At 39.7% G+C, this 15,079-nt stretch overlaps 1 protein-coding gene across 1 annotated transcript in view; it reads right to left on the bottom strand.

The window, feature by feature from the left end:
* Nucleotides 1-4,021: 4,021 nt before the first annotated feature.
* RAB7A (RAB7A, member RAS oncogene family) overlaps nt 4,022-15,079 on the bottom strand; it is a 30,902-nt gene continuing 19,844 nt past the window's right edge. Inside the window, exons 4-6 of the mRNA XM_033925982.1 lie at nt 14,712-14,930; nt 10,735-10,863; nt 4,022-5,375 (exon numbers count right to left, since the gene is read on the bottom strand). Of these exons, the coding sequence (XP_033781873.1) occupies nt 5,280-5,375; nt 10,735-10,863; nt 14,712-14,930 (444 nt within the window). The 3' untranslated portion in view covers nt 4,022-5,279. The remainder of the gene's footprint in view (nt 5,376-10,734; nt 10,864-14,711; nt 14,931-15,079) is intronic.

Below are 15,079 nucleotides of genomic sequence, written 5' to 3'. Positions count from 1 at the left end.
TTTAAGAGTGTCAAGAGCAGGTATTTTAGGCTGCTATAGCGGCACAAAGGCTCTTTTAAGAGCTTCAAGAACAGGTCTTGTCAGGCTGCTTTAGCGGCACAAAGGCTCTTTTAAGAGCAGGTTGTTCAGGCTGCTTGAGCGGCACAAAGGCTCTTAAGAGCTCCTCTCCCCAGCACAAAGGCTCTTTTAAGAGTTTCTCTCCCTAGCACAAAGGCTCTTAAGAGCTTCAAGAGCAGGTCTTTCAGGCTGCTTTAGCGGCACAAAGGCTCTTTTAAGAGCTTCAAGAGCAGGTTGTTCAGGCTGCTTGAGCGGCACAAAGGCTCTTAAGAGCTCCTCTCCCCAGCACAAAGGCACTTTTTAAGAGCTTCAAGAGCAGATATTTCAGGCTGCTATAGCGGCACAAAGGCTCTTTTAAGAGCTTCAAGAGCAGGTATTTCAGGCTGCTCTAGCAGCACAAAGGCTCTTTTAAGAGCTTCAAGAGCAGCTCGTTCAGGCTGTTTTAGTGGCACAAAGGCTCTTAAGAGCTCCTCTCCCCAAGCACAAAGGCTCTTTTAAGAGCTTCAAGAACAGGTATTTCAGGTTGCTATAGCGGCACAAAGGCTCTTTTAAGAGCTTCAAGAACAGGTATTTCTGGTTGCTATAGCGGCACAAAGGCTCTTTTAAGAGCTTCAAGAGCAGGTCTTTCAGGCTGCTTTAGGGGTACAAAGGCTCTTTCAAGAGCTTCAAAAGCAGGTCTTTAAGGCTGGGTTAGCGGCACAAAGGCTCTTTTAAGAGCTTCAAGGAGCAGGTCTTTCAGGCTGCTTTAGCGGCACAAAGGCTCTTTTAAGAGCTTCAAGAGCAGGTCTTTCAGGCTGCTTTAGCGGCACAAAGGCTCTTTCAAGAGCTTCAAAAGCAGGTCTTTAAGGCTGGGTTAGCAGCACAAAGGCTCTTTTAAGAGCTTAAAGAGCAGGTCTTGAAGGCTGCTTTAGCGGCTCAAAGGCTCTTTCAAGAGCACCTTCTCTCTTCCAGCACAAAAGCACTTTTAAGAGCTTCAAGAGCAGGTTGTTCATGCTGCTTTAGCGGCTCAAAGGTTCTTCAAGAGCTACTTCTCTCCTCCAGCAAAAAGGCTTTTAAGAGCTTCAAGAGCAGGTCTTTCAGGCTGCTTTAGCGGCACAAAGGCTCTTTTAAGAGTTTCAAGAGCAGGTCTTTCAGGCTGCTTTAGCGGCACAAAGGCTCTTTTAAGAGCTTCAAGAGCAGGTCTTTCAGGCTGCTTTAGCGGCACAAAGGCTCTTTTAAGAGCTTCAAGAGCAGGTCTTTCAGGCTGCTTTAGCTGCACAAAGGCTCTTTTAAGAGCTTCAAGAGCAGGTCATTTAGGCTGCTTTAGCGGCACAAAGGCTCTTTTAAGAGCTTCAAGAGCAGGTCGTTCAGGCTACTTTAGCTGCAAAGGCTGTTAAGAGCTCCTCTCCCCAATCACAAAGTCTCTTAAGAGCTTCAAGAACAGTTCTTTCAGGCTGCTTTAGCGGCACAAAGGCTCTTTTAAGAGCATCAAGAGCAGGTCTTTGAGGCTGCTTTAGCGGCACAAAGGCTCTTTTAAGAGCTTCAAGATCAGGTCTTGAAGGCTGCTTTAGCGGCACAAAGGCCCAGTTGTATTTTACCAACTAGGATAAGAAATTATCCCATTTTGATTGGGATTATTCAAGCTCTTTTAAAGCTGGATTCCCTGTTTTGGATCCGAATAAAGGATACGTTACATCAATCTGTTTGGCTTAACACAAATTTTGGGATTGCCCTCACCCCAATTTTTTTTTATATTTTGTATGGCTAATGGGATATTATTCTTAACTCAACTATGGAATCAAACTTTGATTACTTTTCAAGAAGTGCAACATCTATTTTCATTTATCTGATTTAGCATCTTATCAATGGTTGCAATTACATCAATGTTTAACTAAAAGTAAGTTGTCTTTTTCAACTGAGCTCCCAGATTTATATAAGTACATGGTGACCTTACTTACAGAGCAGCATTTATCTTTGTGTATATATAAAGACCTTAAGTTTGATGATGTCCCTCCTCAATCATTCTATAAAGTATGAGACAGATAAGAACATAAGCAGTGCCTCCGCCGGGTCAGACCATAGGTCCATCCTGCCCAGCAGTCCGCTCTCGCGGCGGCCCAAACAGGTCACGACCTGTCTGAATAACCAGAAGGGGCCCCCTTGCCACCTTGGTTTCCCATTGAAGTCCTATCTTCCCATCGAAGTCCTAATCCTCCGGTCTTGCACATTCACGACTTGGTTGGGTTTCCATACTTATTACCTGATTAGTTTTCTATACTTGTATTACATCCCAGCACCTCTCTCAGTATCCCACAATCCCTTTATCCCTCAGGAATCCGTCCAATCCCTGTTTGAATCCCTGTACTGTACTCTGCCTGATCACTTCCTCCGGTAGCGAATTCCAAGTGTCCATGACCCTTTGGGTGAAAAAAAACTTCCTTGCATTTGTTTTGAACCTATCTCCCTTCAGTTTCTCCGAATGCCCCCTCGTACCTGTTGTCCCCTTCAGTCCGAAGAATCTGTCCCTACCCAATTGTTGCGTACAATTAAACTTCATCTCAATGGGAGGACTTCTGGATGTGCAGTTGGACATTTATCATCTGACTTTTGCTGGCACTGTAATGAGAAAGGTACTTTAGTACATGTACAAATGATTTATGAATGTTCTAGTTTACAACCTTTTTGGTCTTCAGTATGGGATATTATTTCTCACATATCGCTTATTGAGGAGCCCTCTTTGGCCGGTGTCCTTTGTAGAAGCACTGCACTGTCCTCTCCCCGTTCTAAGGGTTAATCTACTTTATTTGATATTTTGTTGGCCCTTGCACTTAAGGTGATCCTTAGAAATTAGAAAATACATTATGATTTACATGTGGCCACTTGGAACTTAGTTGTTTGACTCATAATTTAGAGATGGAAAATGCTTCTTTTACATCTCTGTTTCGTTCTGTATGGTGTATATGGGCCACTTTCCAATCTTATGTTGCAAATGGAAATGCTTAATTTTTCTGTTTATGTATGATGGATTATACGCTGTGGACATTGCTGTATTGTCTTTTGTTTTTTTTCTTATTGTGTAGTTTGACATGATATTACTTTAAAATTTGAATAAAGAATGTTTGAACAAAAAAAAAAAAAGAGAAAAGCAAGTTTGAATAACTTGCTATTACACTTTTACCATGTCCATCTGACAACCCTTTCTAAATTGAATAGGCAGGGGGATTGCTATTTCAGCATACGTGCCAGTCCACACATGACAGCCTACTAATGGCCTTTCAAGAAAACAAAGTCTACAGCACCCTTTTACACTACAAGTCTTGTTTGCGTTTCACTTCACATGGGACTTTAGCTTTGGCCATGTAAGCCCTACACAGGTGGCTACACTAAGTTTTGAGCAAAGGCTGGTATCGATGTAGCCATATGGTAGAATTTGCTATATGATTAAGTGAGGAATTCTTACTCTTAAAACAGAAAAATATCTTTTAGCATTAGCCACTTGTGGGAGTTGTTTTAAAAATATAGTAAAACCTTGATTTGCAAGCATAATTTGTTCCAAAAACATGCTTGTAATCCAAAACACTTATATCAAAGAGAATTTCCCCATAAGAAATAATGGAAACTTCAGACGATTTTGTTCCACAACCCAAAAACTTTAATACAAAATACTGTTTGTAGTATTGCAAGACTTTGCTCGTTTAGAACAGTCACTACACTCTTGCAGTGTTAGAGAGAGAAGAACCATCGGCTCAATTGTGATGTGTATACTGTATGTACTTGTATTGCCAAGACATTGCCAAGTTAAAATTTAATAAAATGTTTTGCTTGTCTTGCAAATCACTTACAAACCAAGTTACTTGCAATCCAAGGTTTTTCTGTACACTGAAGTTTGTGGAACCAAAGATTTAAAAAAAAAACTATAAAGTATATCAGGTTTGTGGAAGCAAAGATTTTAAAAAGCTATAAAGTATATCAGGTAGGAAACAGGTCATTTTCTTTCTGGTTAAGTTTTATTGGCATCATTTTCATCTTTACAGAGGACATCAGCCTACATACTAGAATGTAGACCTGCTGGAAACTAGATAGAAGTGTGCTATGTAAGCAAACTACAAATGGGAGAACAGACAGGGAGCTAAACTGCCAAACATTTTCATTTTTAAAAACCCAAAAACAACCAACCATTCTGCCATGTGCTACAGGGGAGGAAATACATCGAGTGTACATTGATCAGTGGAGGAAGGAAACAAACCCCGTTTAAAAAAAAAAAAAAAAAGCAGTCTTTGAATGTTTAAAGGTAAGTTACTGGAATACATTTCCCTGTTTTCCATTCAGACTGTCCAGTTAGTGAAGCGAGGAAGGGTGAGGGTGTGGAAGTAAAACACCTTCTCAAATTTAACAATCCTGCATGCATTGTTGTATCAACACTTTGAAATTAGATAGCATAAAGTAGTTTTTACAGGATATGAAGGGGAAATTTTTTTACTCCTATAATTCATTAAAAAGGTTTCCATCATTCTCGCTTCTGCTAAAGAGAATACTGCCTCTTATTCTATATGGACCTGTAACTCTGCAGAGCTAGCACAGTGAAGTCCAAGCTGCATTTTCAAAATCTCTAAACACTTGTGTTTCAGTACTTAAGTAAACCAAAAATTCATTCTTATACTAATTTATACATTTCAATTGGTTGCATATATTAACATGTACTATAAGATTTGTTTTTCCTAAAGAAGCATTACATAATACATGGATACTGTAAAAAGATCAGATTAGTTAAAAGTAAAGAGCATTAAACAGGGATACATACAAAACTCAACCTAAGTTGGATCAAGTGTTGAGCCTGCAATGGACAATGGGATAATCCAACCTTTACAGGTAAAGCCTTCACTGGGACACAAGAAAATTAAAAAACTTTATGTAACTTGTTAATTATTATACACAGTAAATAAAACAAACATGTTCTCCATCTCCACAGGACAGGCCTGGAATTAGCTTAAATTATAAACGCAAGATTCTTAATTTAAACTAACAAAAAAAAACAAAAAAGTCTGCTGCTGTGACATTTTGATGCAAATGAGTGGACACATCTACTGAGCAGGAATGGTCTCACTTTGCTCCAGGTATGGTTATGTGCAATTCACTGTATTTTCACAGCTGGAGATAGGAGATTCTTCTTTTAAACAGGTGAGGGGCTTGTGTTTGAAGGCTAAGTGTGATATCAATTTGTGAATGACAGCTCAACTTCATCCTCAGCAGCTGCAGCTTTCTGCCGAGGCTCTTGCTCGGTCATTCTTGTCTAGTTTGATTGGCTCGGGGAATTCGTTGTAAAGCTCCACCTCTGTTTCCTAAAAGAAAGTAGAAGAGAGTTTGAATAGGAATGCTACATATCTTTCAGCTTTGTAGCATTTCCTCTTGTTCCTTTTGGAGTCTTAACTGAAATCAATCTCTACTAGGAATACAGCACTCTATCTCTACTAGGAATACAGCACTCTAAGGTTTCAATCTTTCCCCTCTCCTAGTGTTTTTGCAGAAGATAATTAATAAACTGCTATGACACATTTGCCTGTGTTATGCTATTAGTAAGTTATTCAAAAAAAGGAAGTGCCTTTTACCACCTGTTTCTTCACCTGTGCATATGCAAGCAGAGGCATATGGATTAGCAAGAAAGGAAGAAACAGGCCCCACCATCACAACATGAGCCACAGCATGAAGAAGAAAGTGTCAGAGGGTAAATAGGTGGGAGACAGATAAGAGGGGTAAATGTGCTGTGTACTACAAAATTCCCCAAATTATTCTCCTAGGCCTTCTTTGTATGTACTGTACTCTGATTTAGATATTTAACTTTTTTGCTTTTGCATGCCCTGCTTAAAAAAAAATACAAAAAAACACCCACCACATGTTTTATTAACATTGGATAAACCCACTGAATTTTTCTACATCACAGCAGTTTAAAGTTGAAATAGAAAACAAGTTCCATAAAAAGTCTAATCTTAATTATATCAGTATCCATGCATTCTCCTCCCCCCATCCCAGGTATCTAAAAGGCCTAAGAGGGAGAGAGGGGAGTACTTTTGGAAGAATCTTGAAGGCTTTAAAGTTATCCTCAGCCTGAATCAATTTGGCGAGACCATTCTATAGTGAAGGGCTAACCAGAAAGTCTGTTCTACCACACTCATGCCAAATGGAGTAGGTTCATTCTAAAATCAAGCGAGAGATAAGTAAATCGTAAAACAAATCTAACCAGTGGTAGTGCTTGACGAGTGGGATTATATGATAAAAAAAACTTAGACCCATTGCAGCATTCTATGTTTATAAGCATTCAATCACCAGAGTTCTGGCGATTTTAAATAACAGCTCACATTTTTTTGCCAAAATAGCCACTATAGCAGTTTATTTCCAATGTTTTTGTTACATTTTTATTTAAATCACAAATCATGGAGCTCTGTACATTTCTAGTATATGAAGGGTGCCCACCCCTCCCTCTTTATTCAAATTTCCGCCCTGCTTTTCTCCTCATGCAGCTAATCTACATAGCCTTGGTTTCTCTCCTTTCCCTCTCTCTGCCTAAAAAAAAGGCCCATATATATATATCCCATCCTTCTCTGCTATACTCTGCCCTCCCCCTTTTCTGGAAGTAGTTCAGGCACATTACATACAGGTACAGAATGTTTTTCCGAGTTTACACCTGAATGAATTAACACTTCAAATCCTTCTGTAAGTTTCAAGTTTATTAAAAAAAAATTTATACAGCTTAATCTAATTTCTAGGCGGTGTACAGAGTAAAAAAACTTCACAAAAACAAATTAAAATAGAAAATACTAAACAAAACCAGGATAGGTTCATAAAAAACATAACAAAACATATGTACTAACTTCACACAGTTAGGAAAGAAGGGCAAGAACTACAATCTTGGAGGAAAAGACCACATTAAAAAGGAAAAAAACAATAGGTAGGGGTAAAAAGCTATGATGCTTGTTTTAGTCCTTAAAAGGACAGTTATTGTCCAAAGGCATCCTGGAACAAGAATGTTTTTAGTTTTGCTTTAAATTGATTTAATACGGATTCGATGTGTAAATGATTAGGCAGCAAATTCTAAAGAGAAGGTGCAGTGACAGCAAAGTTGCTGGATCTCAGCGTGTTGATTGATTTTAGTGATGGTACGACAAGGAGATTCTGTGACATTGAACGAAGCGATTTGAAAGGACTATAAGGAATTAAGAGTCTATCAATGAACTCTGGTTGTAAAAGTTAAGAGTAAGATTTTGTAACTAATTCTATGTTCAACAGGTAGCCAGTGTGCATTGAATAGGAGAGGTGAAACATGATCAAATTTCTTAGCGCCATAGATAATCTTGATAGCTGTATTCTGCACAATCTGAAGGTATCTTATTTCCTTTTTTGTGATGCCCTTATAAAGGGCATTACAATAATCTATACAAGAAATTACCAGAGAATGGATCAGTGTATTCAAGGAAGCTGGGTCTAATAGTTTAGAGAGAGAAAGTATCATTCTAAGACGATGAAACACAAGAAGCCATCAATGAAATTTCAATCCTGGCTGTCCTGGTTCTCAGCCCACTGCTCTTCTTTACAATGGTGATGCAGGAAGTAGCAGGTGCTGCATACAGTAATCACACTGTCTTTACAACATTTACAGCCAAGGCTGGCATGATAAACCAGATCTAACTGTTTCTCACTGTTATGAATTACTTGAACACTAAGTTTTAAAACCAGGCAAAAGTAGCAAGTTAGCATCTTGGAACATGGATGGAAACACTAAGAATGCCTGCAGTTCATACACTAAAAGTACAGTTAGGTTAAACAGTTCCAACAAGCTATTTTTATTGTTTTCAGGTTACCTAGAGGACAAAACAAACAGTTTGTAGATTGTGAAAATTAATCTACCAGAAAGAAAATCTGCCAGAGGATATTGTTTCACAACAATCTTAACTAAAGCATCTTTAAGAATTGTGGAGATTTCCGTCTCTAGGGCAGTATATTGCAAACTGTGTGCCTCAGCACACTGGGGAGGCGCTGGCTGACTGCCTATAGACCGTGCCTCTCGCCGTGAGAGGCACATCCTGTACGCAATCAGCTGGCACCAGTGTCTCCACTCCACTAGCATCTCAGGGCCTGTCTGGAGGGCCTTCGTTCACGTTGATGTGATGTCACGCCTGCACATGACGTGATCACAACTATGTCCACACACTTCCAGATGCCTCGAGTCACAGCCAGTAAATTTAGTGTGCTGCAGCTCGAGAAAGTTTACAGGACACTGTGCTAGGGCCCAAGACACAATGTCTTCTACAGGTATTTCAGACGGAGCAAGGGAAATTTTACAATTGTACAGCCCTGTGTGCATCTGGTAGCGCTATAAAAATAACAGTACTACTGCTATTGACACAGCTCACAAAAATGTACTAAAAATTGGAACAAATTAGTTGTTGATTAAGAGACAATATACTGGCACTTAATATCAGTAAAACCAAAACAATGTTAATCCCTTGAAGGATGGCCTTATACAGAAAAGTCCAATTATAATCAATAATTCCACTATTCAATCTGTAAGTTCAGTCAAAATCTTGGCCGTCAATCTTGATTACAAACTAACTTATCACAATCAGATTAGCTCAACTGTAAAAAAACAGCTTCTTTAAATTAAAAATTAGATCTCTAGCAAAAGTATTTGATTCAAAACTAGATTACTGCAATTCCCTATACAGTAACTTGCCCCAAAAAGAAATACATTTACAAATTATTCACAATACAGCTATAAAAATCATTACTAACTCAAAAAAGTTTGATCACGTTACACCCCTCTTAAAAAATACCCACTGGCTGCCGATTCCGCATAGGATAACTTTCAAACTAGTGCTTCTGATATTTTCAATCCGGCAATCACAACAACATATTTTTCTTGACAGACTGCTGTTGCCTTATGCTCCATCAAGAACACTTAGATCGGCAGAACAAAATCTTTTAACAATTCCATCTTTGAAAATCATAAATACAAGAAGAGAGGAGATATTCTCTATAACAGCCGCATAAATTTGGACTTTTCTTCCATCTTTTTTTAAGATAAAAAGATGGTGATAGACACTCTCCAAATTACCAGAAACTAACCTTATAAGGCTAAAACCCTTCCCTCCCTTAATGTGCGTACTTTGAATGTTTCTTTGCTTTTTAAAATTGTAGTTCTCTCCCTTTTCCCTTGTGTTTCTTGTAAGTTAGTACAGTGGTGCCTCACACAACGAACTTAATTCGTTCCAGGAGCAAGTTTGTTATGCGAAAAGTTCGTTATGTGAAACGCGTTTTCCCATAACAATACATGTTAAAAAAAATAATTCGTTCTGTAGCATAAAATATGCTAAGATGACATAAAAAAAGATAAATTTATCTTGTTAGAGCTGTTAGCATGATATAGAGGGGATATATGTGAAGGGGAGGGGAGACAGGGGTTTTGTTGATCCTTGCTGTGTATTATAATCACCCCCCACATACTCCCCAGTACCTTTTTTAATTCCTCCCATCTTTCCCAGCCAGTGGCGTACAGGCCAGAAGCGCAGAGATCAGGAGCAATTCCTCTGCACGCCTGTGTGGGCCCATGCCGATCTCCGAATGGCTGCAGTTAGTTCTTGTGAGTCCCGCGAGAGCTGGCTGCAGTTAGTTCTTGTGAGTCCCGCGAGAGCTGGCTGCAGTTAGTTCTTGTGAGTCCCGCGAGAGCTGACTGCAGCCATTCAGAGATCAGCGCAGGCCCAGGCAGTAGCACAGAAGGCTTGCTCTTGATCTCTGTCTGCGCTTCTGGCTGGGAAATTTGCTAGACCACCAGTTCGAGTGAGCGGGTGAGATTAAAGTTGCAGCAGTGGTGGCTTTTTTAAAAAAATATGTGGCGGCGGGGGGAGGTTTAAAAATATGCGGTGGCGGCAGAGGCTTAAAAATATGCAGCAGCGGCTGCAGGGGGGTTTAAAAATATGCGGTGGCGGCAGAGGCTTAAAAATATGCAGCAGCGGCGGCAGGGGGGTTTAAAAATATGCGGTGGCGGCAGAGGCTTAAAAATATGCAGCAGAGGCGGCAGGCAGGTTTAAAATATGTAGCGCCACTGCACAGGGAGCCAGGCGGAGAGAGGGCAGTTAAGCGATGCAGCTCGGGCGACTTCGTTGTGTGAAACGAAGTTCGTTGTGGGAAGCAAGACCTGAAGTTCGTTGTGCGCAGCGTTCGCTGTGCGAGGCGTCCGTTATGCGAGGCACCACTGTATTAACATAAGTATTGTCTATATGTCTTCTTTGTATGTATCATTTATTTTAATGTAAATCGCTTAGAAATTATATAAGCGTTCAAATTTTTAATAAAACTTGGAAACTAATAAAAAGGCCTCACCTACAACTTAACTTTGTTCTATGTATTCCAGTGAACAGACAACACTACTACATTATAGATTCACCATGTCCTGCCTTTTAAAATTCATTTTATTGACCATGAAAGAAAAAGAAAGAAAAAAATATCACAGCACTATTTTGAAAGGAACAAAACACATACCCTGGTATGTTTAAAAAAAATCAACTACAACCTGACAAAAAATCCTCTAAAGCATGACAACATACTACCAAAACAAACCCCTCATCAATTTTAGACAAATTTTGTAGTTCACTGAATGGCCACCAGAGGGGTGTGGTAAAGGGCATTTCAATGTTTTCTGCTTCCTACCTGTTTAAGTGCATTTCGTGCAATAGTTTGGAAAGCTTGCTCAACGTTAATTGCTTCCTTGGCACTCGTTTCAAAATATGGGATGTTGTTTTTGCTATTGCACCATGCCTGCGCTCGCTTTGTGGTTACCTGGTTATAGAAAAAGAATAATTATTCTGAATAAATCAGCACCTTTTTAAAATACACATAATTATCAGCCCAGTTAAAAGAAGCCACCACAAATAGATTATGAACACAAAAGTTGGGCCATGGAGGCTGTAAAGCGACTTTCACCCTACTATGCATCTCTATGTTATATTTGGACATACTTTATATTTTAGTTATCCTGAAGATGATTATATGGAATCCTGTGGTTTACTATTCCTATGTTAGAACCTGTTGCAGCAAAATATTCTTCAAACACTGGTTTAACAGGTAAGCAGTTTTTATTTTTTAATCTACAGCCAGTGTTTCATTTCTAGTTCAGGAGAGGCTGTCTTATGTAGAAGTGTTCACACAGTGAAAACCCTTAACAATATGTATTAAAAAGTAGGTTCTTATCTTGCTAATATTTTTGTAGAAGACATGGGATTCCATACATTAGCTGTCACTTCACCTTGGAGAAGCACAGCTCTCTTCAGTCAATACCAAAGCATTCAAACTCCATTGAAACAGGAGAGGCACAGAGAACTTCAAAATAACAAAAAGATCCCACTGTTCGCATAAGGTGTTTAAAAAAAAAAAAAAAAAAAAGGGAGAAAAAGGATCTCAAACCCGCTTGGTAACAGGGAATAAACCTCAGCCCAAGTCTTACAAGGTTCCACGTTTCATTCATTGATACTGAAAAACCTCCCCCTTCCTTTTGTATTCTGTTTCTTTTATGTTTATTATGATTTTCTTCCTTTTACTCTTAAACTGTATTTGTTTGAATTACTGTTCAATGTATCTTCAAATTTACTCTCCCCAGTGATTGGGGGGGGGGGGGAAGTCCTGAAGGATGTCCAGGATAGATGTGTGGATTTCATCCTTAAGTGCCTGTTTTGACTCAGCTGCCATACAGATATTACAGAATAAAGCCTTAGAAATATCAACCCCGTATGTCAAGATAATTACAGCAAAGAAATGGGGGAGAAAAAAAATTTTCTAATAAGCTAGAAATCAAATTTAATTAGTCTTTAGCCGATTCTGACTGTTATAACTAATAAATTATATGTAAATTGATGATAATAAATTTTTAATATACATTGATACATCTACTTCAAATACAATATCACCTTTTTGAGTAAATTTGTGGTGTACAGTATTTAAATGGTTTGGTAGGAGGTGGTAGACATAGATGATTACAACAAAATACAAGACAGGAACTTGGAATGGTATATATCATAAGAGGTTCCAAAGACTGACGTCTGCATAATTTATGATATGTCCACCACAAATTTACTCAAATACTCAAAAAGGAAATAAGTGATATTGTATTTGAAGTAGATGTATAAATTTACATATAATTTATTAGTTATCATAACGGTCAGAATCGGTTAAAGACTTAATTAAATTTGATTTCTTGCTTATTAGAAAATTGTTTTTTCTCCCCCCATTTCTTGACTCAGCTGCCGGCATAAAGGCAGCATCAGCCTCTTCCTTCATAGTCAGAGCTAGAGAATGACACGGGGAAAATATCTGTTGGAAGTCTGGAGTCATAGGACAGAGTCTAGATGTTGTTTGGTTACCTTAAGAGAGCCCTTAAGCAACTCCAAATGGTCAGTGACCAAGAAAGTGATGTCTGGATGTGCTGGGGAAAAAAGTAGACTGCGCTTTAGTGTTGCTCACTGCTCATAATGGAACAGAGGAAGAGGGTTGCTGGGAATCCAGCTTCAATGTACAGAGGGTGTCAAATGACATGTGAAACAAAAGCGGATTTGAAGAGACAGCATACGGAGGGATCATCCCTGTGGTCAATAGTCACCACAACCTCTTGCCCTCTGGTCCCAGAAAAGGACCCCAAATCATAATATCCATCAAGCCCAGTAGCCCATTCTCACGGTGGCCAATCCAGGTCACTAGTACCTGGCCAAACCCCCCAAAATAGCAACATTCCATGCTACTGATCCAGGGCAAGCAGAGGCTTCCCCCATGTCTTAAAAGACTATGATTTTCCCTCCAGGAATTTGTCCAAACCTCTCAAAACCAGCTACGCTATCCTCTTTTACCAAAATCTCTGGCAATGTGTTCCAGTTCTCCCTGTTCTGCTCCAAAGGGTCACCGACAATAGGAGCTAGCATATTATGAGGCGGAAAAGCTTGCTTAGGAAAGGAGTCCCCATGAGGCGGAGCTGGCACACCTAAAGGCAGCGGAGCACTTCCCGGGCCCATTACATAAGCCTTCCGTAGGAGACTGACAAAGCTTTGCAATAGAGAATGATACAGGGACAAATTTGTCCCTGCAGGAACTCAATTTCCCCGTCCCTGTGAGTTTTGTCGCTGTCCCTTTCCCATTCCTATATGTTATGCCTTAATTGCACAAACCTCAAACACTTATGGTTTTAAAGTATTTTGAGGCTTGTGGAAATAAGGAAGGAGCTTGCAGGAATGGGGCAGGGACAGGAAAAGAACTCACGGGAAGGGAAAATGAATTGTCACGGGGACAGGGAAAAATTTGTCCCCGTGTCATTCTCTACCCTGCAAGACCTCTGATGGGGGAGATGGGGGAGGCAAAGCCACTTCTGCCTCCATGTGCTTGTATTTAACGCCCCTCGCTGTGCATGGTCTCAGAACAGGATCTCTTCCCCGAAGACTTGGCTTTCTGGGTGCTTTGGAGTTCCAATACCCTGAGGAACTGGAGAGGCAGAGCCTGAAGCTCCCACTCCGTCCTCCCGTGCCACTTGCAACACAGCTACTCCTCAGCCAGCATTTCTGCACAAAAAAGGAATTAATTAGGGCCAGCTTGACCTGGGGAGTCCATCGCAGATAACCCTCAACCAAACTAAGTCATTTTGAGGCAAAAAAAAGCAGCAAGGGGGGGAAAAAAAATAATAAAAAAAGTTACAAATCTATGATGGCCAACACTAAGATTTACGCCAAAAACAACCCAGGGACACTGAACTAAAAAATAACAGTGAAAAAGAGGTTTTGAAGGTAGGGAAACCTAACTGTAACCCCAGAATCCCTCAAATTTAACTTTTTCAGACTCCTCCCCACACCCTTCTGCAAAGTAACAACAAATATACGGAACCCATATCTTTGCTAAAGAATGTGTTTTACAATGGATTTTATAAACTGTATAGAATGGATCATCAACAACACTGCAATACGTAAGTTATCCATGAATCACAAATAGACTAAACAGACTTGCAAATGAAGAAAGCAATAAGATCCAGATGTCTCAGCAGACTTAGTTCAGAATTTGCCATTTTTTAAGTCATCATAGAGCAATGTGGTTGTGTAACTCATTTTCCCATGTAAATGCACAGATTCAGAATGTGCTGCAATGCAGAAGTGTTAAATACAGCAAAATCATATGACCTGGGCAGAAAAGGAAGTTACCATAGCTCTTTACTGTAAAGTTTAAAAGTTGCATAATTCAATAAGCTGAACTGGGACTGTAATCACACACACACAACATATCATAACAGGCTCATAGTGGCCATTAGGCCTTTATCTGCCATCATTTTTCTATGATACAGAGCTTATTCCCAAAAAGTCCCGCCCTCCTACCCCTCTGCTTGCTGCCTTAAAGGAAAATATTCCTGTAATGTAACAATAATAAAAAAAGGTAAATAATGAGCCAGGGACCCTTTTTTTTTTTTTTTTAATAATCCCGGGACCCCAATATTCAAATAAGACAATATCCAAACCTATATCCGCAATGCATAGTATCAAGACCAAAAGGTTCGGTTTGCTAAGCAGAGGGAACCCTCTCCCCCTCCATAACCCCCTTTCCCCCCAGTTTGTGAATGTAAAATTTGCATTTTAGCAATTGGAAGAACATATCTGATAACTTACTTGTCTGTTTTCAAGGTCTATCTTGTTTCCAAGGACAACAAATGGAAAATTTTCAGGATCTCTTGGACTGGCCTGAATAAGAAACTCATCCCTCCAGCTGTCAAGCGTTTTAAAGGTGTTGGGTGCAGTCACATCGAACACCAGCACACAGCAGTCTGCCCCTCTGTAGAATGCTACTCCCAGAGACTGAAACCGTTCTTGTCCTGCTGTGTCCCATATCTATAGGCCAGAAAAGCAAGAACAAATGCACCACTTGACAATCAATCCCAGGTCTACCACCAATCTGTTTCTACAAAGCTGTGATTTATAGAAATACTTTCAAAACAAAGAACCTGTTGGAAGTTTGATAACTATGGGAGCTCCTACCT

The sequence above is a fragment of the Geotrypetes seraphini genome, chromosome 17, assembly GCF_902459505.1.
Source record: "Geotrypetes seraphini chromosome 17, aGeoSer1.1, whole genome shotgun sequence".
In the NCBI taxonomy this organism is placed as follows: Eukaryota; Metazoa; Chordata; class Amphibia; order Gymnophiona; family Dermophiidae; genus Geotrypetes; species Geotrypetes seraphini.
This window is presented reverse-complemented; position numbering and strand designations above follow the sequence as displayed.